At 39.9% G+C, this 26,601-nt stretch overlaps 1 protein-coding gene across 1 annotated transcript in view; it reads left to right on the top strand.

The window, feature by feature from the left end:
• LOC104278468 (unconventional myosin-X-like) overlaps nucleotides 1–26,066 on the top strand; it is a 128,750-nt gene extending 102,684 nt beyond the window's left edge. Inside the window, 19 exon segments of the mRNA XM_009875452.1 lie at nucleotides 414–606; nucleotides 609–978; nucleotides 980–1,295; nucleotides 2,573–2,696; nucleotides 3,970–4,213; nucleotides 6,491–6,586; nucleotides 9,893–9,986; nucleotides 10,739–10,794; nucleotides 13,154–13,296; nucleotides 13,759–13,953; nucleotides 15,039–15,196; nucleotides 16,490–16,613; nucleotides 18,994–19,291; nucleotides 20,483–20,690; nucleotides 21,233–21,369; nucleotides 22,295–22,415; nucleotides 24,501–24,953; nucleotides 25,321–25,512; nucleotides 25,779–26,066. Of these exon segments, the coding sequence (XP_009873754.1) occupies nucleotides 414–606; nucleotides 609–978; nucleotides 980–1,295; nucleotides 2,573–2,696; nucleotides 3,970–4,213; nucleotides 6,491–6,586; nucleotides 9,893–9,986; nucleotides 10,739–10,794; nucleotides 13,154–13,296; nucleotides 13,759–13,953; nucleotides 15,039–15,196; nucleotides 16,490–16,613; nucleotides 18,994–19,291; nucleotides 20,483–20,690; nucleotides 21,233–21,369; nucleotides 22,295–22,415; nucleotides 24,501–24,953; nucleotides 25,321–25,512; nucleotides 25,779–25,889 (3,633 nt within the window). The 3' untranslated portion in view covers nucleotides 25,890–26,066.
• Nucleotides 26,067–26,601: the final 535 nt, after the last annotated feature.

The following is a 26,601-nucleotide window of genomic DNA, read 5'->3' as shown; positions in this document are numbered from 1 at the left end:
AGTTTTACCACCATCCTGCTTTTTTGAGTACCACCCCCCTGCCATTAAAAAAAAATAAAAGGCATCTGTGGCATTTAAACTAAACTTATTACAGGAGTTGGCAGATAAAGTCAAAGGAAACTTGATACAGTTGTTTGCATGGAAATTTCTTTCACCTCATGCTTCATTTAATTTCTGGCAAAGATTGAACTCTGTGCATGTACTTGAGCTTTCCGGTATCTGTAAGCAAATGTAATCATGCGTTCGTTTTTCTTTTTCTTTCCTTTTCTTTTGGGTGTAGGAAGAAGGGCCCTTTTAAATGAGCCACATGGTGGGAGCACAGTGCCTAAGAAATAAAGAATTTTTTAAAAGGAATCTTGCATTGAAAGGCTTTATTCTATGTTATGTTATTTTTTATTTTACTTTGAATGCAGGCTGAAGAAGAGAGAAAGAAGCAGGAACTGGCCGCCATTCAGAAAGCACAGAAGGAGGCAGAGCTGAAGCAAGAGGTGGAGAAGCAGAAAGAACGCAGGCAGGTGGAAGAAATCCTGCGTCTGGAAAAAGAAATTGAAGACCTGCAGCGCGTGAAGAAGCAGCAGGAGCTGTCCTTGACAGAAGCTTCATTACATAGCTTCGAGACGAGGAACTCCGGCGGCTTGAGGATGAAGCGTGTCGAGCAGCCCAGGAGTTCCTGGAATCTCTGAACTTCGATGAGATCGATGAATGTGTCCGAAACATTGAGAGGTCTCTCTCTGTTGGCAGCGGGTATCCTGCTGAGCTGACTGAACAGACTGGAAATGCCTGCAGTGAAAAGCCCAATTTTAACTTCAGCCAGCCATATCCTGAGGAGGAGGTAGATGAGGGCTTTGAAGCTGATGATGATGCATTTAAGGATTCGCCCAACCCAAGTGAGCATGGACATTCTGATCAAAGGACCAGTGGCATCAGAACAAGCGACGATTCCTCAGAAGAGGATCCCTATATGAATGATACTGTGGTGCGCTGCTAGCAACACCATGCTTATACCTCCCACCCTTGATACCGTCAGTCTCCACAACTCTTCAAGTGGTGAATCCACATACTGCATGCCTGAAAATGTATCATGTAGACCTCCGAATTCTGTGGAACTTATTTCTCCTGACGCAGATTATGATTACGACCAAGACGATTACGAAGATGGTGCTATTACTTCTGGGAGCAGTGTGACCTTCTCTAATTCACACAGTAGCCAGTGGTCACCGGACTACCGCTGCTCAGTGGGGACATACAATAGCTCTGGAGCATACCGGTTTAGCTCTGAAGGAGCTCAGTCTTCTGTAAGTATCATTGTTTTTATTATCTGATGCTCAGTATGTGCTTCCTGGTTATTACTTTCTTCCCCGGCTGTGCAGCTATGAAGTTGCTGTAGTTCTTACAAATGCCTGTGTTGTGTAGTTCAACCTCCTCAGACCGCCCGTGGACACAGTTGCCTGTTGCCATCTCGATGCTGTTGGGGTGGAGGCATTAGAGTTAGAGGCACCACAGATGCTGCTTGCAGTCCTGGGCTGATGCAGAGATACAATTCTGTCAGGTTTAATGCAGAACCACATGTTCAGTGAGGACCTGGGTGTGTGGCCTTGGACGCAATTCATAGGCCACGTTCTCGGCGTGTGCACTTGGAGTCAGGGTGCTGGGTAGCGTGGTAGGGAATTGATTTCAGAAATAAAATTTTGAAAAAAAAAAACCAAAAACAGCTCAGTTTTGCATGCAGGTTGCAACAGTACGGAGGAACAAGCTGCTTGCAGAAGTGCCTGAGATGCTGCTGGGTGTACTTGGAGAGTAAATTTCACATGGTGGCAAATGTTAAAATTACTGAAGGCAGATACTCCGACTGGGGAACTTTTTTTCAGTGCTGTTTCCTCAGTATGCTGTAGGCTTTAGTCCTACGAATATTTTTTGGAAGATTTCCTCTACCACTCATAGAATACTTCTGTGAGGCTGTCTGATTGGGAAGGTGAAAAAGCATTTCAGCAACACTAAATTACGTAGGAGGAAAATGTTAACACTCAGATATCTATTACAGTTGAGGTAATGAAAATCAGTCAAAGAGTCATCATGATTGAGATAAGTTGAGAGTTCTTTCTGAAGAGGAAAACACTTTTAGCTGACTCCATTGAGGACTCCTTGTTTCACAGCTCTGGAATATTTGTCAGATGCAGAACAGAAATTCTGATTATTTGCGGTGAGGGTGGAGGAAAGTTATTACCACAGCTTGTGGAATATGTTTATTTTTCAAGACTTTTTCTAAGCACTTCAATGATGGAGGGAGGTAGCACGAGGTAGCGTACCCCTGTTCATGTTCTTGCAAAGCAATAACTATTTCCTGAGCAGTTGCAAAGCTGTTTCATAGATTTTTTTTACATGACATTAGGGCTAGTGTGTAGTGAAGCAGTGCAAGCTGCAACTTACTACGATGTGCTCCTTCCTTTGATACCTGGATGAAAAACAAGGAATCATGTCCTTCATAAAATGTTTTAGCTCAAAACTTCTAAACAAATTTTATCTAAACTCTTTCCTGAGAGATCTTTTCATCTTTGTTTCCTTTCTTCTGTAGTTTGAAGACAGTGAAGAAGATTTTGACTCCAGGTTTGATACAGATGATGAACTTTCCTACCGGAGGGATTCAGTCTATAGCTGTGTCAGCCTGCCCTACTTTCACAGCTTTCTATACATGAAAGGTACTGGGTGAAAAAGAATTTGCTAAACATACGAAATAACCAGAAATGTTTATTTTGTCTTGCACTTCAATTCCTGTAGAGTTCAGCTGTTTTCTTATTTTTCTAAGGATGATGGAAAACTAAGAATTTAATTTGAGCTCTTTTCAAATTAAGTTACTTGCAGTGGCTTACCTCTACCAGTTTTTCCCCTCTGCAAAGGAACATCAACATTCTGGGCTGCCTCTGTTTCATTTTGCATCTTTGCTGGCTTGTAAACAATAGAATATCTAGTGTAAATGTAGCAAAGTAACTCACAAAGGCAAATTATACCAGATTTTGAGGGAAGCTGATTCCTTCTCCCGAAAGCTTGCATCTAGACAGCATTCTGTATCTGCAGACCAGATGGACCGATTTCAGTCGATTTTTGTGCTGGAACTGAAAGACACGAGGAAGGATGTGTGTAGCAAAGGGGCACGAGAGACTGAGGGAATATGCACAGGAGTTCTCCAGTTAAGACTCTTGGTGGTATATTCTGATGATTGATCGTGGATTATAATCCAGATGAATCCTTGTACGATAGCTATCACCATAGCGTAACTTACTTTCCTGGAACAGAAACAGTGAGGAGTGTGTGCACAGTTCTGTTTGAAAAACAGTGCAGTCGTCGCTAGCGTGCGTTTTACTCTCTGACATAGTTAGCAGTCAGTTTCTGTGGAATGAAATGTTGGTTTGGTTAAAGTTTTTATGACTGTAACTACGGTGCAAGGTGTATTGTCTGTCATATAGCCACGCTTTGGCATGGCTGAGCTCACAGTGGTGTATTTCCTACGTTAACTATAGCATTTTCAGGTTTTGTGGTTTTGAGTTGATCATTGTTTCCTCCTGCAGAGAAAAACGAGTTTAACACTAAGCTCTTCTTAGATTATTATTGAGATACGTTGAAAACGGTGTTAAAGATCTAATTCTTAAATGTAATGAGACTTTTTAATATTTTATTATTTATTATATGTATTATGTATAAGTAGCTATAATGATATATATTGCATATATGTTTTTATTACGTACAGATTTATTGTACTTTTTAATTTATGGGTCTTTAGATTGCCAACAATATTGACAGCCTTAAGGATACACAGAAATGAGATCTCTAGTTTCATGGCTTACAGCAGAGTCTCAGTTCAACTGCAGCATTGCTGGTCAGCATCTTCCAGTGTTGATTTGGTCACAGCTTCTGTTTTATAATATAATTGTGTGTCTTAACTATTTATAAAGCCACATCTGTCTCTCTTGCCAGGTGGCTTAATAAACACATGGAAGAGACGCTGGTGTGTCCTGAAAGATGAGACCTTCCTGTGGTTTCGTTCCAAGCAGGAAGCACTTAAGCAGGGTTGGCTTCACAAGAAGGGAGGTGGATCATCTACGCTTTCCAGAAGGAACTGGAAGAAACGATGGTTTGTTCTCAGACAATCCAGGTTGATGTACTTTGAAAATGACAGTGAAGAAAAGCTAAAGGGTGCCATCGATGTCCGAACAGCCAAGTAGGTTTATATATTTTTATACATTAGACATAGTTCTTCCTAAATACTACTTGGGGCTTAGTCTGAGAAGGTGTTGAGTGCCCTGCCTTCAAATTGTGTGAATGCAAGCATGAGAGTGTGTCTGATGAAGTTACTGAAAGCAAGTGTTGTCCTTACTTGGCTCTCTTACGTCTATGAAGTGCTCCAGACCTAAGCCAGTCCCAAGTACTTCAGAAAACTGCTGCTGTAATGAGCCCTTCTATGCTTTCTCCCAGACTAGAGGCCCTACTTAGTCTGCAATGATTCCCAAGGCAATTTGGGGCACGTTGCCAAGTCTGTAGCTGCAGGCAAACCTAGAATGAAGAAGGTGGAATTAATAGGCCTTGAATACATTTAAGTTAGCATGGGTCAAAGCTGTGTCTTCTGTATGCATTTACAATCTTTTTCATGTTGAAATAATTGTGGTAGTGGTAAAAACGTCTTTAAAATGCGTATATTCATTTTAAAAAGACTTAGCAAACCTAACTTAATGACTTAACTTACTAAGCCTTGATAACTAAAGTTCCTTACGGCTTAAAATTCCATGCTTCCTGAAGCCTACATCAAAAAAAAATTCTAAAGGATGGTGTTTTTCCTTCTAAACAGTTGTTAACACTTTATAAACTTGGGGATTATCTAACTAATTTAAAAATTAGAGTGTGCTAACATTGGTAGTCTCATTTCTGTTTAAAAGTGTACCTAAGCTTTCTTCCAGGGTAGAGAAAAACAGAATTGGCTGTAAAACTTGATCTGCTCCACTCTTTATAATCTGCAACTGTCTACTTTCTTTTATTAATTTAACAGAATACTTAAACTAAATTGAAAGCTTAGATTAATCTTTGCTTTGGAAGTCCTGTCCTGAGTCTGATTTCCATCAGAACCAAGTAGATACTTTCAGTGAGTATCATGACTTGCTCTTGTAAAACTGGCTCCTGGCTGGCAAGTAAATCTCTGAATAGAGACAATATTTTTTTGTTGTTGTAACTGAATTTGACTCTGTCTCATGTACCACAGCATTTATTTAGCATATTTTTCTAATATGTTTAAACTTTCTTTTTTTATTGTCACCACATTGTTTCATTGGCCTATTTCCTACAGTTCTTTGCTGAATGCGCCTTTGAAATTGTCAGGTAAAGGTTGTCGAACCTAATTTGGACTGCACGCTCAGTCAACGACTATTTGTATATAAAATAGCTAAAAGAAAGGATGCTTGTATTTAAAGAGCTGTATGTCATGAGAAATCAGCAATAGATTTTCTAGATAGCTTTAATATTCACTAACTGCATTTCTAACATACCGTGCAACTTAGGTATTTCACTACTCTACATTAGGCACCTTGTTCAAATTAAATAAACCTTAGGCTAATTCACTTAAAAACACAGAACAGGGAGGTAATCTGTTGGGCACTGTTATTGGGGGGAAGGAAATCAAATTAAAGAAAACAGTACAGAATTACAGCTTTTTGGTTTAATAAAACATGAGTTGTCCTTATTAGTTTGATGAGCAGAGCTTACATATATTGTTTACGGGACAGAGATTTATGAGAATAGTTTAGCTGATAAGAAAGTATAACTAGTTAAAGAAATAATAAGCTTCAGACAAATAGAATAAAACAGCAAAAAGGAAATAAGTTGATTTCCTAAGCTTCAGGAAAACCTGATGTAATACTTAAATTACTCCTTAAAAATCTGACACTTTGTGGTTCATGATTGTTTAATATATTGATAATTAGATATCCAAACTACAAATAAGAAAGATGTAATTTTTCAGCAGACAAGTGCTTAGCTTTTTCTGGAAGTCACGTCCTTCTGCTGACTCACCACACAGAATCACTAAACCAGATTTCATTTGCTTTTTGTTTTTAATTTTCAAGAGCTTTCTTTTTACCATTCCAAAAATTACTTGGGTATGGAGTCAGTTGAGAAATCTGTTTCTCCCCTCAGTTATCCATACCTCTTTTGAGATTTGATAATGCCTTTTCTTTAGTTCTTGTTAAAACAATAGCAGAATACTCAGCTTGGTGCAGTGACATTCATAGTAGTTTGAATACTTGTACTGTATAGGCAGAAAACACAACAACTACAGTTTGGTGAATTAATACTGTCTGATAAATCACAATGTGAGTCTTGCAAATGAACCAAATGAAGCCCGACTGCTGTTATTTTAAGTATCAGTAGTTTGTGAGCCTCTCAGCAGAAGAGAATGTTTGGATTGTTGACAATGTCTAACGTGCAGGTCTTGGTGTTTTCTTCTTTTCAGAGAGATTGTTGATAACACAGGCAAAGAAAATGGTATTGACCTAATAATGGGTGATAGGACCTACCACTTAATTGCTGAGTCTCCTGAGGATGCAAGGTATGAAAATCATCATGCCTTTTTCTATTTTTTCTTCTCGCTTTTTAACCTCTGTGCCCTTCTGACTTGGGCTTGTCATTAATCTGTCTGCCCACTATCACAAAATATTTTTCCAAAAGGCCTACTGAGAAGAAAAATGTTGTGTCAGAACATCACTGGGAAGAGTCAGACAGCCAATGAAAATTTGCCTAGAATTTGGCTGTTAGCCATTTATAACTAGCAACTGTCTGAAATACAGTGTGTCTGTAGAGAGGTAGTCATCAACCATTGATGCTTGTTTAGCTGCATAGAGTAAATCAATATTTAAGACCCTATAATCTGCCTGAAATAAAGTACTGTCCTTTAGGGTTGGTAGAGCCTACAATTTTTTCAGATAAAAGTAGTAATGTTGTAACTGGATTTTAGGGTGAAAGCATGTTTATGAATAAGAAGAGCATGCGAGAGGGTGTTTCCCTTTCTACTGATGCAAAAAGGGTCTTGCTTTGGTTGCTAAAGGATCCATATCAAACTGTAGGGAAGGCTGGTAGGTGAGGAGCAGGCTTGACTTGTCAGATCAGTTGTAGTGCTTTTTTTGTTTTTTTCCGGAAAAAATAAATAAATCCCCACACTATAGTTCATGTGAGATAATAATATGCTTGCCCGTAAAAAATCAAGCATTTAAATAAAGCAAACTTAGTAATCAAAGCTTATTACCCACTGCCTTGCTGCCCCAAGGCAAAAATCCAGGATGCCTGTGTCAGCATCACTTGCGCTACTTTACTCTGAAGCCTTGAAAGCTGCTTTGTGTTTTATTCCTTTCAAAGGTATAATACTTTCCTATATCACAGGACCCTGAGGATAAATTTAACAATGCTTACAGTGCAGAATCATTCTTCATTTTTAGGCATCCTTAAAATTACCCTTGAAATAAGTTATGAGCTTTCCAGCAGTTATTGTTAAGGTTCTTGAGAGATGTGAGTATATTTTAAAATGAAGGCTTAGCTGAAGTCTATTAGACTTGTCTGCGTGCCCTAGGGACCAATAAGAAATTACCAGCATAAAGACTTGTCTGTTGACATGCACCTCTTCCATTATTTTCTTAAACATGGAGGAGGAGACACTGTGCACTATTGTTGTGTATAGTACACATAAAAAACTACCCAGATCAAATTAGGTTTGCCAGTGTGTTTCACTTTTCCTTCTTTCTCAGTCATACAAGAAGACTGTGATGAGGGAAATGTGTAAGGATTTGCAGACAGGCTTAAGTCAAAGCTTCCTTAATGTTTGGCATTGTTAAAAGTGACATACAAAATTATTGGACTGTGTGTTTCTGGAACTGCTGTTGAAAAAAATATTTTGTGCATGGGCTAGATGACAATCTAAGTTCGCTTTTTGTTGAAATGAAGGGAAAAAACAAGAGAAACCTGATGCACACACCGTCCCCCTGAGAAACGAAGAAAGAGGAATTACTGTTTTGATCATAGAAATATATTTGAGGAGAGAAGTAATGCTTCAGCGGACAGCCATTGCTGAGGGTTTTTTCCTCTTATTCCCTAGTCTGTCATTTTCCCTATTCCTGGGTTCTGGGACTCAAAGGAGGTCCCGAGAGGGAAGGCAAAAGGAGAGTAAAATCCGCCTTTGTCTTTTGCCATGATTAATTTCTTTTTCATTGTTTACACAAAAATTACATGAAATTATGAAAATTCTGAATTGTTCTTTAAAATCCAATAATAAATTGCTAATACATGTGCATAGAGTGCTATGTAGTCTTTTTTGGTTTTTGAATTCAAGATTGACATTTAAATACATTTGCAATTCCTGATCCTAAAAAGAGTGGCTGAATTTAATTTGTGGGAATTTTTTGGTAGACGAGGTTTAGTTTTCTTCAGCTGACAGTTCCTTCTCTCTAGATGACCCTTCCCTCATTTTGAAGGGTTTTCAGTGACCTTATCTTACATCCAGCAAAGTAAGTGTTAAGCACTACCTCTCTGTGGGTACATCTGAGTCTTAGCAAAATGGTAAGAACTAAGCATATTCTCATCTTCTTTATTGTCAGGCACTCTAAATCTTCATTTTTCTTCATGCTTTGCATTGTTACTAATGAAAGCACAAGCTGTTAGAAAGGATTTAGGATACGGCAGCCATTTACTGTTTGACAGACTGCACAGGTTTACTCAAGCTGTTTTGGCAGCTCAGTTTCCAGGCATTTACGTGGTGGGGAACAGTTGGCTTTTGAATGCTGGAGTTGAGGAGGCAGCGCTTCAGTGTCCCCTGCGTAAATTACATGACTATAAGCAACTGCAGAAAAGATAATTTTATATATAAATCCAGTAGATATGCATTTGTTTCCTCAGCTCAGTGGTGGTGGAGGAGCCTCTGCAGGAAGGTGAGGAGTCTTGTTTTCAAGGCTGGGCTTTTGAGCCCTTTGAAAACTTGGCCTTGGGTGGTTTTCATTAGAATGGCAAATTTGTATCTCAAAGAATGGCATTCGGGAACCTGCCGAACAGGCCAAGCTTTGCCCTCAGATTTCGGTAGGATTGCTTCGAGCAATTGAGCTTTATCGTATACAAGTGCCAAGAGGGTAGACATTTCCCAGAGCAGAAGGTGTGGTTGGAATCAAGTCTTTCTGCAATTGCTGCTCAGCAGTAGGGGCTGAAGTGCTGGAAACCTCTCTGCCAGTTTTCCTGTTGTGGGATATAGACAAGGCTGCTGAAGTGGCACCAGTTGGCTCTGGTTCAGCTTCACTGGTCCTTCCAGCAGCTGCCCCATAGGAAGCAAAAAATGTAGAGGTGCTTGCTTGAGGGTTTTGGTCTTTTTCCCCTCTCAACTGTGCTTCTGCAGAGGATTTGATGGACTTGGGTGCTCTTTGCAGAAGTATCATTTGAAGAAACTATTACCAGTCACACTATTGCTGCAGCAGAATTTATAATCTGAGGGTTAGATTTCCCATTTATGGCTTTGTATATAGCTAGCAATGTATTTTTTCCAGATGAAATGTGTGGAATGTCTTACAGATACTCTCTGAGCACTCAAGTGTTTGTGTGATTACTGCCAGGTTTTCAGAGATGCCACTTTTTTGTACAAGGTGCTTGTCTTCAGGAAGAAGGGTATGACATGAGCCTGGATGGGAGATCTGAAGGGGATTGCTTGTACCCAGTATTACTTGAACAGACATAAAACCTTGCTGCTTTTATGCATTTTGACAAAAGGAATCTTTTAAGCAATTTCAAAAACCTGCAGAACCTGCTAGATTTCCGCAGAACAAAGGTCACAGAAGGCTTGTGCAGAAGCAACATTTTACTTACACTGCTGCCTTTCTCTCCACAGCCAGTGGTTTAGCGTACTGAGTCAAGTCCATGCGTCCACTGAGCAGGAGATCCGAGAGATGCATGATGAGCAGGCAAATCCACAGAATGCTGTGGTAAGTCTAAATCTGGAGAACTTTTCAAAGCACGTATTTTTAGAAAATGGACACTGTGGTGGCCACAGTTTTTGAGTTTCCTTAAACATGTTGGTGGCTGTGACACTGGCTAGAGGCCCTATGAACTTGGTCCTGCAGCTATGAAAGAAGAAAGTTTGACTTAGGATTCTTCTCCCATCATTTCACCTTGATGAAAAATGAGTGCTGGTTTTGGGTTTTTTTCCTGGTCCAGTTCCCTGTCTCACCAAAGTGTTTTGCAAGGATGAATGGTTGGTGAATAAATTAAAAACCCTAGAGTTGAAAATTGGAGATTTCTCTAGTTCTATGTTCTCTCCTCCAACATACAGTAGGAATAAATGGGATACATTTAGAACCTAATATGAAGGAAGGGGAAGTTAAAACTTCTGCTTAATGGCTTTAGAAGTTTGTTCTGAGAGGATGCCATGTGTATTGTGATGGCACTTCTAGGTGAAAAAAAATGCAAGCAGGCTTAGAAGCATAGTAAAATTAGAGCAGTTTTTGAGCTGCCTCCAGCTTAGCTAGAGATAATCTTTTATTGTATCTGTTATTCTGAGTCTTCTAGTTTTCCCCTCAGCAGTCTTAATGGTTGAGAGAAACTGATGCCCAAACCTGCAGTTTCATTTTGCTTGATCAAAGCTGCTGCTCCTTTCACCTGTCTCAGAGAGAAGAGTACTGTGAGTAATGTAATAGTAAATGTCTTCTTCCTTTTCTGGTTGCGTATTTGTTTATAGGGTACCCTCGATGTAGGACTAATTGACTCTGTCTGTGCTGCTGACAATCCAGATAGGTAAGTCAGAACCATGCCTGGTGACTTTATTTCTCTTTCTCTCTCTCACCAAAATCAGATGCTTTGTACTTTCGTCCCTATATTCTGCTGACCAATCATGCATTGAAGTGATTCATGATTGCCTTCCTTTTCATGGTACTAAACACCACATGTTAAAACATGGAATAGGAATGGTGATGTTTTTTGGGAGGGGCTTTACTTAACTTCCCTGCTTCATATATGAGCCGTTCAGCTACTAAAGGGATCCAGAAGTAGAAGATTAAATATATTTCTTTCATTTATCCAAGTAATGCTCCTGAAAAAAAGCAGCTTATTTTTGAGTCCTTTATAGTAAGCAGAAAAATTAATTTTAACAATTTTCTGTGCAGCTTCTCATGCAAGAATGTTGTAGAATACAGGGATGAGAACACAGATATGAGAATAAAACATGTCTTGTAACAAAGAAGGTAATGCAGTATAAAAAATAATCATCAGGATATTCTTACTCCTTGAACTAAAAATAGTGTTTTGGGGCATAAAATGTAGACTTGGTTCAGGCTATGACTCTGATTATGAGGTTACTGGCAGTGAGGTGGTATTTGTAGGAGTTGATTCCAGTCTCCTCATTGCACATGTGTGAAACAGCTGGATTTACGTTACTTCTTTGTCCTTGGCCTGTCAAGCCGCTGATGCCACAGGTAACACTGATTATAAGCCCAGGTTTCCTAAACAATGCTACACAAATATTCAGAGCTTTCAAAATTTTAAGTTAAAAAGGCATTTCTGCTGTAAGCATTTTTCACATGATCAGTTTTTTCTTGTATTCTTTTTTCTTGGTTTTTTTTTTTTAGTTGTCTGAGTCTGAGTGATGGAAGGTTTTTCAATTGGAAAATGAATTTGACTAGTACAGGCAAGAGATAATTTTTATCTTGACACATAGGAAGCCATTACTGAAAGCTTGAAAGAGGGAAGTTGAGCAGAGGGCCCTTTGAGTCTTTATTCAGAAAGAATCCTGGGAATGGGGCTACTGTCATTTTCCTGAACTGGTGAGGAGGAGAGGGGGGCCTGGAAGGTTGGCTACTGGTGATCATAACCTCCTGTTTGGTAGCTTGATCTACCTCAGTTTATACCCTAGCACTCCTTTTCTAGTTCTCTCACTACAGCTCGTCCATAGCTTCTGTCCCATATATGACATTATCCAGCTTTCTGGAGCGTGCTTCATGTCGCTCAATCTGAAGCTGCCTTCTCTTCATGCATTTTAAAACAAGGTCAACAAAATTCTTCCATTCAGTTCACGTTCCCCCACTTGTTTCCTTATCCTCCTCTCTTCCTGAATAATGTGGCACTTCAGCGCTGCAGTGAGTGTGACCAAAACATTGGATTCTGATCCCTCCCTTATGAGTACTCGCTGTGAATATCTTGTAAGATAATCAAGTAACTGTAACCTCCCTTCACAGTGTTCTAATTTTTCCTCCTAATAAGTTTTCTTTACTTTTTTTTTTTATCCTCTCATCTATCTGAGTTTTACATAGCCGCACTGCTTTTGGAGAATGACCTTTTCATCCCCATAAACAGTTTTTTTGATTGGTTCTGGTTTCTACTCAGTTACCTTCTTGCAAAAACTGTATAAGGAAAGCTCCTGAGCTTCTTGTGTGTGGGGTGGCCCAAACCGCATTGTTCACATTTTTTTGCATCTGATACAGTTCTTAAAAAACTGTGTGTGTTCTGGGAGGAAAAAATTAATGATAAGGGGTTAAAGCAAGTATTTGTAATCTGAAGAACCTGCCTCTCTAACCCCAAGAGCCATCAGCACAGTTCACTTGAGCTAGTTCTTCATGCTCCGGTGAATCCTGTTGTAGGACTGGGTAAAAGCCACACTCTCATTAAAAATAGATTGTATTCTCTGCAAATTGGGTTGCAGTGCATTAAAAATAAAAGAATCTGTGTTCACATGCTGCTTTACTCTAGACCTTTGTAAATTGTAGTTGGTTTCAGCTAATGGAACTACTGAAGCAGACACTCTAAATAGATCTGACCCTGAAACAGAGTTCTGATTCACATGCAAAGCTGATTAAAGATTGAAGGTTTTTCACACCATAGATTTGTTTTGAGATGGGACAAGTTGCAGTTTAATGTAAACTTTCCCACCATTCGTAGCCCTAGCATTTTGGTGTGAATCTAACATAATTCAGTCTTTTCAAATGCTTTTTGGGTTTGTTTTTTTTTTAGGTTTAGTGGTGTTGAAATAAAGGCTTTAGAGGTGGGCAGTATAGAAATAGAAAATGCAAACCACGGACAGTGTTTAGGGTTATGGCAAGTGAGGTGAACGGTATGTATGTTGATTGTAGAGGCTTTTCTCAATATTCATTTATTTTCACAGACCCAATTCATTTGTGATCATCACTGCTAATCGTGTTCTTCACTGTAATGCTGACACTCCTGAAGAGATGCATCACTGGATAACACTGCTCCAGAGGTCAAAAGGGGACACTAGAGTAGAGGGACAAGAATTCATTGTGAGGGGTAAGAACTAAGTGGGGCAGGAACAAAGTAAATAACATCTAAGCTTCGAAGAGTTTTTTCCCACAATATGGTCTGGATAACATGCCAGCGTTGTAGCGTTGGAGCCTCACCTTCGTAGAGTATGGCTGTACGGGGTAATTTACTCACAAATTAATGCAGTTGAAATCATACTCCTGTTGTGACATGTAAGAAAACACTGTAATGATGACAAAAGCATTTTTGTAATTTGACAAAATAGTTTTTCTAGGTAAACACCAAAGTTGAAAATTTTCCATATCAGTTGTTTTATATCTTCATCATTTCATTGTTTGAGAATTTTAATGGAAGCTGTTTAATATGTGGTCTAAAGAATTCACATCATATTTTTGTTGCTGAAAGTATACAACTAACTTGTAGCAACCTCCTTTTGTCCAATTCTGTTTAGAAGAAAAAAGCTGTGATTCAAACTGTGTCTTTTAACAGGCTGGCTACACAAGGAAGTAAAGAATAATCCGAAGATGTCTTCATTAAAATTAAAGAAGCGTTGGTTTGTTTTGACGCACAATTCTTTGGACTACTACAAGAGTTCAGAGAAAAATGCTTTGAAATTGGGTACCCTGGTCCTGAACAGCCTCTGCTCGGTGGTTCCTCCTGATGAAAAAATCTTCAAAGAGACAGGTAATGGTTGGCTCTTGTTCAAATATGCTTTCAGTTGCCTTCTGTCCTACTACCTAGTAATACAATAAACAATGCATTAGAATAGTGTAAATGGATTATTATGGTTGCAGTTTGAACAAATCAGGTGCCTAAGTCACTGAGGCATTTTACGGGGAATTACTGGGCAAAAAACAGAGGTAATAATATATGCAGGACTAATATTTGTTCTCACCAACATTCAAGTTATCGTAGACTGAAACTGCTCCTAAGTTAGTGCAAACAATTACGCTTACACATCAGAGGCCTGGGGTAGCACTCTCCTCATTGTATCTGCTGAGGAACCATGAGGACTAACAGTAGTGTAACAAGTATGGGGAGATCTAGAGTAAGCGTCCAGTTTGTGCTAACCTACATATCACACCTGAGTCAGCTCCCCTGCACATTTTCAGAACTGGTTTTCCACTCAGAATTGACTGTTTGTAAATGAGAAACAACTGTTGACAGTCCTGTGTAATCGTGTTGGGGTCACTGACACTTCAAAGCAGCTTTCGCTAATGAAAGATTTTCTTTAACTGATGATACAGAGCAAGAATTCAAACTGCAATGCTCTTCCTATCATAGTTGCCCCTTTGTTGGTGTGAAATTAATGATGTTTTTACAGAAGAGGCAATTCATGCTTTATACCTGTTTGCACATATGCCACAGATGATGAAAGGCTCTCGTGTACAAAGCAAGACTATCATCTCAGGTTTTACTGTTACAGACAGGGCCCACGAGCCACAAGTATTCCATAACAATATCCCATAGTGTTGTCTTCTGGTCACTTTTGCTAAAATTACTGGATAAAATGGGAGGCTGCATGATGGTGGTTGGTTGTACTCTGAGATTACTCCTAGGCTTTTTTTAAAGGAGAGAATCTCCTTTAATACCACACCATCTGTGCTATGATACTTTACTCATACAACTCCTTAGCTCCAGAAAAACTGCTGACATGGTCCAGAATGCAGCTTTTGGGAGCTGATGGTGCTGCAGCTGTTTTCATACAGGAGTTGGATTGTTTTTATAGATATGGCTTCTGTGATTAATAAGTTTTACTGTTGTGCTAGGTTATTGGAATGTAACTGTGTACGGACGCAAACATTGTTACCGTCTCTATACAAAATTGCTTAATGAGGCGACCCGCTGGTCAAGTGCCATCCAGAATGTGATTGACACAAAAGCGCCGATTGATACTCCCACTCAGCAACTTATTCAGGATATTAAGGTAGGCAAAACAAGGAGGGAGGGAAGTGGGAACGAATGGTTGCTTAAAGGTTGGCTTTGCCATATTGGGTAATAAAGCAAAAAATTAAGTTTTAATCACACGGTGACATGGACTGAAATGGTGGAACCTGAATGTATTCAGTGACCTGATAAAGGAATTTCTAACTAAACAGTAGAAGAGCAAAGTATGAAGTGCAACTTGAAGGGCAGGAGGGATAATTTTTTTCCATGAAAACAGTAACAAGTTTTACTGGTTTGTGTAACCTGCCAGACATTGCTGTACCTGGCAGTAGAGCACGGCGGGCAGGTTCACGAGTGAGCAGACCTGTTTGGCTTTGTCCACAGCCAGCAGCACACCCGGATGTGGGCTACACGGCTCTTGTGACTTAGTTATTTTTTCATTATGATTCTCTTCTTGTTCTGTGATAGCACAGGCTAAGGATCTCATGTCTCGGCGTGATGAGAAGCATATCCAGTTAATGCTTATTACTTTAGGGTTCTGTTGGAGACATTGCATGCAGAGCCAGAGAATGCCCTTTGGGAGATTTTTGCTAATGTGCTTTTGGGAGAGAAGATGACGATTCTCAGAAGAGATCAAAAAACTAGGCAAAAGGGGAGAGCTGTTACTAACCTTTTCCCTTAGAGAGTGCCACCTCTTTTCACATGGAAAAGAAGTGTCACTTCCTAAATTCCAAGACTGTGAAAACTGTTCTCCAGAGTAGTAGACATATATGGAAGTTCAAGACTGATAGAAGACAGTGGTCACATCTATCAAATCTGGGCTAAGAAAGGACAGTATTCGGACATCAGAGCAAGTGCATCAGGTTTACAGCAGTATTTTTGCTGGACCATTTTGTTAAGGTAACTCCTGTACATTCTAACTGGAAAGGCCAATTAGTTGTGCTGGAGAAATATTTTTAAATAAAATATGAATAGAGATATGTTAATTCCTGTTGTGAAATACTGCAGTTAAAATGATTGAAAAATGAAAACACACCTCAAAAACAATTTTTTCATAAAGAAGTTTCATCTTTTTTGTCTCCTGCAACTCTGCTGTGGTTTGGCTTTTACTGCACAGATAAAGTAAGCTTATGGAAAGCCTGATGTTAGCAGATACTGAGCATCCATAGCCTGCAGAGTGCTGTGGCAGCCACAGGTCCCACAACTGAATTTAGCACCAAATAGTGTGGGGTAACACTGATGATTAGTTTTTTTCACAGCCAACCTAAGGGCACAAAGCACTGCATTTTTTTTAATGCTGGATCCCAAATCCTGCTTTCTTCTTACCCCACAGGAAAACTGCCTGAACGCTGATGTGGTTGAACAGATTTACAAGAGAAACCCTATTCTCCGTTACACTCACCATCCGTTGCACTCGCCACTACTGCCACTGCCGTATGGGGACATCAATCTGAACTGTAAGATTTTCAATCATAGAAACACTTTTCCTTATGAAAGACTAAAACAGAGGATGGGATTTTTTTTAGTCAGTAGGCTGTAGTGAGGTAATGGTAGGCAAAACATATAATACAAATAGCAAAGTTTCTCTGTTCTCTCCCGGGAGGTGGAGAACAGCAGTTTGTCAGGCAAACAGGCTGTGGTGCCTCTGCATAGGTGTTACAGAAGAGAATGTTGCTGCTGTAATATGTTTGTTACCCTCAGTAACACAGCTTAGAAGACAGAGCTTGAAAAACCTTGCACTAAAATCAGCAGCTAAGCCCAGTTCATGCAGTCTCCTGAAACTATATTCTCTCTTAAATCATTATTGCTTTTTGTCCCTCGTAGGGAGCTGCAGCAGCCACAACTTCCAATGAATGTTACGTTTCATCAGTTGTGGTGGGAAGCATTATTTATGGGAAACATTTGAGTGGATGTGGTTTTAAAAAGTAGTCATTCATTTCCTCCTGAAACAGGTGTAAGCTTGTTGTTTTAATATCCTTGGCTCAATCACTAACTTAGAAGTTTATTTTGAATGAGTGCTTCAGAGCTGTTGATGGTTGTGGATTTGATGTACTTGAATGGATTTGCTTGTCTTATTTTGCAACTCCGTATTAAACAAGATATATCTAGCCAGTTAGCTCAGTCGGTTAGAGCGTGGTGCTAATAACGCCAAGGTCACAGGTGCGATCCCTGTTCAGTCCCCATGTGTTGCCTGATCTAGTTGAGAGGTGTCCCTGCCCATGACAGGGAGGTTGGATTAGATGATCTCTAAGGCCCCTTCTAGCCTAGGCCGTTGTATGATTCTGTGATATGACTGGGGAGTTTCATCCTTGGGAAGAGGGTGGGAGGTCACAGTTGGTTAAAAGCTCAGGTAATTCAAGTAAGACTTCCTGTTAACCCAAGTGATATTCTTCCCCTCAGTGACAAGGAAAATCTTGGGAGAAGACCTTCCCTTCTCTTCCCCCTCCCCCTGTACAGTGACAAGGCACAGTTCTGAGCTCAGCACTTGAGCTCTCTATTCCCTGCAGACAGGAACGGCTTAGCTCTCTGAGGCACAAGTCTTGCTGAGGTTTTCCCTTACTAAATGTAACTCCACAGATGGACTGGTGCTCAGCTACCGCCTTGATTTGCCTTTGTGTTCTAGTTAGTTTCTGTAATAATATGTCAGGTTAGAAACTTCATAACATCTGTACTGTTTGGTGCTTTGATGGATAGTGGGCCTGATTCAGAAATCGGAGCAATCTCTTCCATCTCTTGAACACAAGAACTGCACTGGTGAGGCCTCGCGTTGAGCCCAGTGTGCAGGTCTGGGCCCCTCACTGCAAGAAAGACCTTGAGGTGCTGGAGTGGGTCCAGAGGAGAGCAACGAGGCTGGGGAGGGGACTGGAGGGAAAGTCCTGTGAGGAGAGGCTGAGGGAGCTGGGGGTGTTTAGCCTGGAGAAGAGGAGATTGAGGGGGGACCTTCTCACTCTCTACAACTGCCTGAAGGGAGGGTGTAGTCAGGTGGGCTCGGGCTCTTCTCCCGGGCAACCAGTGACAGGACGAGAGGGCACAGCGAAAGGGAAAGGAGGAGAAAAGAGATTGAATGCCCTCCCTGCCTTTCCTGCAGGGAACAGCCTGCCCAGGGAGGGGCTGGAGTCGCCGTCCCTGGAGGTGTTTAAGGAGAGGCTGGATGTGGCACTTAGTGCCGTGGTCTGGCCAATGTGGTGGTGTTGGGACATAGGCTGGACTTGGTGAACTCAGAGGTCTTTTCCAGCCTCAACAGTTCTGTGATTTTGTGATTCTGTGGTTCTTTTAGGTAGATTGTAAAAGTTGTTTAGTCCATGTTGACTAACCTGTACTACAAAACCAACCACCAACTTCTCCAGCACTCAAAAAGCTATTTGCAGTGGCATGGCAATGATTTAGTTTAGTAGAATTGTTTGGGTTTAATTGCAATGCTGCTGCTGTAGACAGAAGTGATGCCATGTATCTTTGTCACTCTCCATAATGCAGTCAGGCTTTACCTCACTTACAATCTAATTAGATTTTCTGCTTCCTTGTGACAGTGAAAAAGTGACACTTCAGCAGTGTGGAAGGAACCAAACCAGAAAGGAATGTTCTCCATGAAAAAAACTCTGATCAAACAAGATACGCCTTTTAAATTATGTTGTCAGAAAATGTCAAAATGGGATTTCATTAAATTCAAAACAAATCTCAATAGCAAAATAGCTCATAAAGTGAGTTTGCGTCTTACATTTGAAATGAAGATCCATTCTAATATCCTGCATACGAAGGGTCACAGAACAACGTTAAGCCTGAGTGCTTTCTCTTTCATATCTCAGTCTAAGCAGCTTTCTCCCTGTTTTTCTTCCGTAGTGCTGAAAGACAAAGGCTACACAACTCTGCAGGATGAAGCCATCAAGATATTTAATTCTTTACAGCAGCTGGAGTCTATGTCTGATCCCATCCCTATAATCCAAGGTATCCTCCAAACAGGACATGATCTACGACCTCTTCGAGATGAGCTCTACTGTCAGCTCATCAAGCAGACCAATAAAGTGCCTAACCCTGGGAGCGTGGGCAACCTATACAGTTGGCAAATACTCACCTGCATGAGCTGCACGTTTCTGCCGAGTCGCGGCATCCTGAAATATCTCAAGTTCCATCTCAAAAGGTGAGAAGCTTTGAATTAAAGCAACAGAAGAAGTTTCTTCACTCCCTGAAGTTTCCTTCACCACAACTTGTAACAATGTTGAGGTATCTTGAAGTGAGACTCGATGCATTCACTTAGGGTTAGGCCAAACCACGATCCAGAAAGAAAGTGTTGTAGGAAAAATGTGCATGAGTTGATCTAGGTGGAAGTATTCTCATTTGGAGAATCAAGCAAAATCCCATGAAACTGAATGCACCATTTGTCAATGTTGACAACAGGGGGGCTTTCTGTAATTGTATAAACTTGCTTAAATGACTTGCAGCCCATACTCCCAGGTCCCATTCTCAACTGTCCAAATCAACCTGTTAAAAAATTCTTCATCCTGCTCACCTTAGTTTTATGAGGTATGCATCATGCACATAAAAGAACATTACAATGCCTAAAGATGTATTTGAGGTAAAAATATCTGTTGCAAGTCTAATTTTAAGATACTAGTGACCATTAAAAACTTATATAAATCGGTGTTGACAGTACAGCATTAACCAGAATATGGAGTTCCTCTTGCTGTGATGCAGCAGAAATTACATTTATATAAATTGAAATTCAGTAGCACTGAATTATTTTGTCACTGTAAATATTATAGAAACACTCTGTGCTGAAAGCTACCTGAATTCAGCAGTTTTCAATAATTAAGAGTTGAGTTCATTACAACTTAGTGAATATTCATAATACTAACTGCTGAACACTCTAGAGAGAATATTTAAGAAAATCAGGAATAGAAATCAAGTATGCTAAGTGACAGTACCACAAAACTGAGCAGTTAAATACATTTTATTGCTTTTTCTCTGTAGTACTTGGTGCAGTTTAGTCTTCATTCAACAACTGTTACTGACAAAAAGAAGGACTTGATTACAAGATGATTTTCACAGTTACTTTGCTGTCAAATCTGAGTCATCACAAGAACCCTGTAGTTAATGCTATATAGGTGCTTCAGTTTTTTCTTTCCATTAGGTTTATAGAACAAAATGTATGTATGTAAGTTACCCACAGTAAATCACAAGTTAGAACACTTTCCTTGACAGTGAAGCTAAACCTGCAAGCCTGTCAATTAAATAGTGTACTGGATATAGAAGTACTTTTGGAAAAAACTAGTTCTTAAGTAAGGGAACTTTCACAGACTGGAAGCTTAAAGCAGTAATATTTGTCTCACAGGGTTCGTGACCAGTTTCCAGGAACTGAAATGGAGAAATACGCACTTTTTACTTATGAATCTCTGAAGAAGACCAAATGCAGAGAGTTTGTGCCATCACGAGATGAAATAGAAGCTCTCATCGGCCGGCAGGAAATGACATCCACGGTTTATTGCCATGGCGGGGGCTCCTGTAAGATTACCATCAACTCACACACTACAGCTGGAGAGGTGAGAAGTGGTGACAAAATGGCTCTGGCACAAAATTGGTGTGACAGTTCCAGACAGAAGTAACTTTAAACTTTGGAAGCACTGAAGGATTCTCTACTGGTCTCTCCTTTCAGGGGAGGGAAGGCTTACAGAACTGTCCCTCCAGCCCCGCCAGCGTGTTCTGAAGAAATCATTGCAATAAAAACTATCTTTATTTTACAGAGGGTTCCCTCTTAGAGGAAAAATTACAGGAAAGACTTAAGAAATTCAGTAAAGTCATTAGTGAAATAACTTCAGTAGATATCAGTGCACATGAGAGCCAAGTTGCTTCCTAAAACTGAAAGACTCTTGTTGAGTTGGTTAAATACAGGATTTATATCTGGCCGGGTGACGGCATGTACATATTCTGAAACAATAGGCTTATTTACTATAAAAATTAAAGGGGAATTCTTCAACAACCGTTAGTGTAAAACCTAGCTCTGAATTTTCTTCTAGTTTATTTGTTTTACTATGTGGTGCTGCTTTTCCATGCTATGGTTATTTCATGTCTTGTTTTTTGTTAGGTGGTTGAAAAGTTAATTCGTGGCTTGGCCATGGAGGATAGCAGAAATATGTTTGCTTTGTTTGAATACAATGGAACTACTGATAAAGCAATTGAAAGCAGAACCATTGTGGCTGATGTCTTGGCAAAGTTTGAAAAGTGAGTGCGCCTCTCCTTTTCTCTCACCACTCTAATATAGCAATTAAATAAATATCCAATGTCAATAATGTTGTATTTTCTCTTTCTCTTGCTTGTTTGTGATGACGCAGCTGAATTACACACATGGCCATTTCTGGAACAAAAGCACTTTTTTTTATTTTTCCTTAAAGGAATTAATGAGCCACCTATTCGCTTGCGTTTAGTTTTCCTCTTGACACCAGTAGAGTAATATCCCTTGTCACTATTTCCAGACTTCCTTTACCGACTACTACATATTTTTCCACCATTACTACTAGTATCAAACAACTGAACGCCAGGCAGTGATTGCCACTCTGACAACCTGTTGCCTATGTTGCCACATGGAAGTCACCACAGTACAGCTCACAACATTTTTTTTTTACCAGTAAAACTGAAACCACCCATGGCACTGTAGTAAGAAAGTGTACTAAGCAGTTAGATTTCTATTATAAAGCTTAAAGCTCCTGTTTGCCATCCTTACGTTACATACATAGCAGCCGTCCTCCTTCACTTACATAGTAACAGGGAGGGGAGAAGGGAATACCTAAAGTGTTGTGAGGTTACATTTTATAATGGGACTTCGTCATGCTGCTTTTATCAACACCTGGCTGAGCCACAAATAAAAGTTTATTAAGAGAATTCGGCTCCAAAACAGCTGATTGAGAACATTTCTAAGTCCTTGGTTTTGATCAGTAGGCTCAAAATACCCCTCTCTTTCCACCCTGCCCCCAGTTGTGTTTACTGCTGAAAAAAAGTAGCTCCTGTGGACAGCACCAGATCGATAGCAGGTGTAACAGGCGACATTCAGCTGATGCCTTGCTTAGATTCTCCTTTAGAAAGGAGTTTGATTTCCCAGACCTGATCTTTCTCTCTCTCTCTCTCTCTCCCTTTTCACACAACTGTGCAGGCTTGCTGCCACTGCTGAAGCTGGCGAGATGCACTGGAAGTTTTACTTCAAGCTCTACTGCTTCCTGGACACAGAAAATGTCCCAAAAGACAGTGTGGAATTTGCCTTTATGTTTGAGCAGGTAAAGGACAACAGTTCTGGTTTGAGGCACATTTTTAAGAGGAAGAATAAAGCAAAAGATGCAGGCAGCACAGAGAGAGTTTTGATTATGCATCTGTTTAACTAAATGCACTACTACTCAAGCGTTGAGTGCAAAACAAGCAGTTCAGTGGTCAAAGTAGGCTTATCCTGACATAAGTGAAGCACATATGATTTAGCTACTGTTACGACTTTTTTTACTTACACATTACTTGTGAATTGCTTTATGTACAGTGGTAAAAAAAACTGGATAACTGGGTCTAAGCTGGATAAAAAATAAAAGGATAACACGTGCTTTTAATTTTGCTCTTTTGAAACGATTTTCCTAAGTGCAAGAAATAAAAGCAAAAAATGTGTAATTGGCAAGAAGATCTAATATTAGAGGCTCATGTTGGCAACTGTACAGAACTAATCAAGAATAGCTTTTTCTCTTTTCAAAACCAGATTATTTCACAGGCACCATAGTAAAAAAAATCAGTCCAGTCTCAGCAATAACTGTAAGACAGCTATGATGAGCAGAAATCCACTCAATAAATGTGCATAGTTCAGAGTAAGGCTATATTGCAAAGCATAAAATAGGTGAAATTGATTTGTAATGAAAAATGAATGTGTCAGCAGTTAGGTTTCTATTATATGACGTCTTACAGTCGCTCAGAAACTCTCACTGATGGCATTTGTAATTGGTGATTGATTTTCTCCTTTTCTACTACATGGAAAATGGCTAAAAATTCTTCCAGTGGACAGCTTCTTTCAAGTGGGCACTAGAGAAAGATAAATATTTCTGTGTTAAGGCTATTTGCAATGCCAAGACACTGCCATTCTATTGGTAAGCAAGCCTGATGTGATGAGGAACTGACTTATTTCATTTCTCTTATGTATGAAGCCTTTTCCCCTTTCACAGGATCAGTAATATCTTCACTGTAGTAGAGTATTTCTTCCTTGTTCACAGTTTAGGTTTTGTGGCATATTACATCGTGATACCAGAAGTCTCCTTCCAGAGCCTACTACTGTAGCTTAATCCAGAACTCCCTATTGTTAGTTGAAGGATCTGGGCAAGTTGAAGGATCTGGGCAATAGATTGCCTTGGTTAGACTTAGAAACATTGCTGTTCTGACTGTCTATATTTACATATAGAGGAGTAGATCAATTAATTCCCCTGCTTTGGGACAAAGTTCAAAGAGTAAGAAGAAAACCCATGAGAACTCTGCATGAGATATTCCACATTACATTATTGGTTTGAGACAGATTTAGCTAGTCTTCTGTATGAAGAGCTAAAACAAGCACAGGCGTTGAAGCAGATTGTTTTCATGCAGCATTCTGTGCTGACTGGTGTCTAGCCAAATATTTTGTGCCTTGCCAAGACGAATCGTATTTCAGTTACAAAGCATGGCACATTCAGTCACTACAATTAATATTACGCCTGTACTTTAAAAGAAGAGACATTACATTCTAAAATGAGTTGTGTTCTCTTTTCCCAATTATCTGCCCTTGATGTCAGTGATCGCCTTTTCTCAGTCAATTAAGAAAGTTCTCTTTTGTCATCAGTTTTAGTTCTGCAACCTCCATTATTTTAAAGTCTGAATCCTTTAATTCAGAAGGCCCTGAAGAAAATCTTTTAGTTCTGCTTTCTTGTTAAAATACTGTCCTTCCATTTCCACACAGTAGTTCTTTCTGCATGTATTCAATCTCGGGTAGATATCTGTTTCTTCCTAATGTCTTTGAATATCGATGGCTTCCTCCCAATCAAATGTTTAGATCCTGGTTTTTTTCCCTTTACATTTTATTTTTCTTCTTAGCAATTCAATTGCTCTTAGAAGATGTGAGTTCAGAAAGAGCTGTACTAGTAATAGCAATTCCCATTCAGCAGGTTCCTTGGTTGCCTTGCAGTTCTTTGAGTAAACCCTGTCTTACCTGGTTTAACAAATCTGCCAAGAGATTTACCACATTTGATTTATTTAATAGATCATTTATTTCAGATCCTGGCTTTGCATGGCTTAAGTCTACTTCCCATTTCTCTCAGTCCTTTCAAAGACTGGCACATGAAAAGCTCCCTTTTTCCCCTCGATAGGCTCATGAAGCAGTGATCAGAGGACATTATCCTGCTCCCGAAGAAACCCTCCAGGTCCTTGCTGCTCTGCGTCTTCAGTACCTTCAGGGAGATTACACTCTGCACACCAGCGTGCCAGAAATGGAGGAAGTCTACCCCTTACAGAAGCTGAAGTCTCGGATTACACAGTCTACCAAGACATTCACTGTAGCAGAGAGGGCTGAGAAGAAACGAGCCAGCTTTCTTGAAGGAACGTTGCGGAGGAGTTTTCGCAGCGGCTCTGTCAGCAAACAGAAGGTTGAGGAGGATCAGATGTTAGATATGTGGGTCAAAGAGGAAATCTCAGCTTCCAGGACTAGTATTATTGACAAATGGAAAAAACTCCAGAGGATGAACCAGGAGCAGGCTATGGCAAAGTACATGGCTTTGATTAAGGAATGGCCTGGCTATGGCTCAACACTCTTTGACGTAGAGGTAAGACCTCCTGAACACTCAGACTACAGTTTACAGGTGATGATTTCATTACAGAGTACTGAAACCATAAAAACAGTATCACAATGCTCAGACAGCTGATAGAATAAAATGTTAGATACTAAAAGCATACTCGCATTAGCAAGCACTGTAGCTATTTAAACCTGCTAGTCAACCATAAAATACAGAGGGACAGAATGCTAGACTGATGGGTTGCAAACAAATTTGAGAAGTGTAAAAGGCTAAATTCAAAGAGGGACAAGCAATACGCACTTTGTAAAAAAACTGGTTACAGACAGGAATGTCAACGCTAAGTGTTGTGTGGCTCCCGCTGTTCCCTTTGCTCTTAATTCACATTTTTTTCCTCTAGTGTAAAGAAGGGGGATTCCCACAAGAGTTGTGGCTTGGAGTCAGCGCTGATGCAGTTTCTGTCTACAAGCGTGGCGAAGGCAGGCCTCTGGAGGTGTTCCAATACGAACACATCTTGTCATTTGGCGCACCACTTGCCAACACCTACAAGATCGTGGTGGATGAGAGAGAACTGCTTTTTGAAACTAGTGAGGTAAGAGCAAGAAGGAGTTTTATTACTCCTGTCATGATAGCCAGGCTACTTAGTAATTTAAGTAATTGTTGCAAATGTTAACAGATTTACAGATCAAGATCCCTGTAAAGCCAAAGGGAAGACAATGAGATGGATAGAAGTGCTGAGTATTTTTATTTAACTGCAAAATGTTTTTACTGAAAGCTCAACAGTTTTATATTATTAGCATCTAAAGAAATCCATTCACATATTGTTACCTTACCAAGAACTTTATGCTCTTTTGGCAGGTGGTTGACATTGCAAAGCTGATGAAAGCTTACATCAGTATGATCGTGAAAAAACGCTACAGCACCTCTCGATCAGTGAGTAGTCATGGAAGTCAGGGCAGCTCCAGGTGAAAACAAAACCAGTTCTACTGTGCCCTAATAGAACATATCCCTGCTTGGCCTCAAAACGACCTGATGATACTGATCAGGCCTGTTGACAAGCTCATCAAGAACCAGAGTCTCCATGGAAAATATCTTCGAACATTTTTTTAGAAAGACCACAGGGTGGGGAGGGGAGAATCAGCTGAAACAGTTTCATTCTGCTGGCTCATTCAAAACTTTCCAAAGCGTTATTATCTTCAGTTGATGTAACAACTGCCTTAAGACTTGATCCACTGCAACCTAAGCAGTAACAAGTGCCTTACAAAATTAAACCCATCTCATATTGACCTAAAATTGCTGTGATAAAAGACAAGAAGATTTTTTTTTGTCCTTTCAGAACACTGAAAACAAAGTTATGTTCATCCATTCTGCGCTAATCTACTGGCCTGTATACATGTGGGAAGGGGGAGGGAAGAAGAACAAGGTTTAATTTTTGGAGAGCTGCTGGCAGCCTTCCTGATGGACGCCAACATCATGTTTCTCCTTGCTTCCATGGATGTGCGCATTCTGCACATGTACTTGAGCTGTCAGTAAAATTTGACTAACTTTATTCTGTATTTCACAAGTCTTTTGAAGCAAAGGGAGTAAGTATGTGCAATGGTGTAAACAGTCTTTCTGTACATTTTAATAGTTCAGAGTTATAGTTGTTACAATTGTATGCTTACTTTATAAGCAGTTTTAT

The sequence above is a fragment of the Apaloderma vittatum genome, unplaced genomic scaffold, assembly GCF_000703405.1.
Source record: "Apaloderma vittatum isolate BGI_N311 unplaced genomic scaffold, ASM70340v1 scaffold2438, whole genome shotgun sequence".
Lineage (NCBI taxonomy): Eukaryota > Metazoa > Chordata > Aves > Trogoniformes > Trogonidae > Apaloderma > Apaloderma vittatum.
This window is presented reverse-complemented; position numbering and strand designations above follow the sequence as displayed.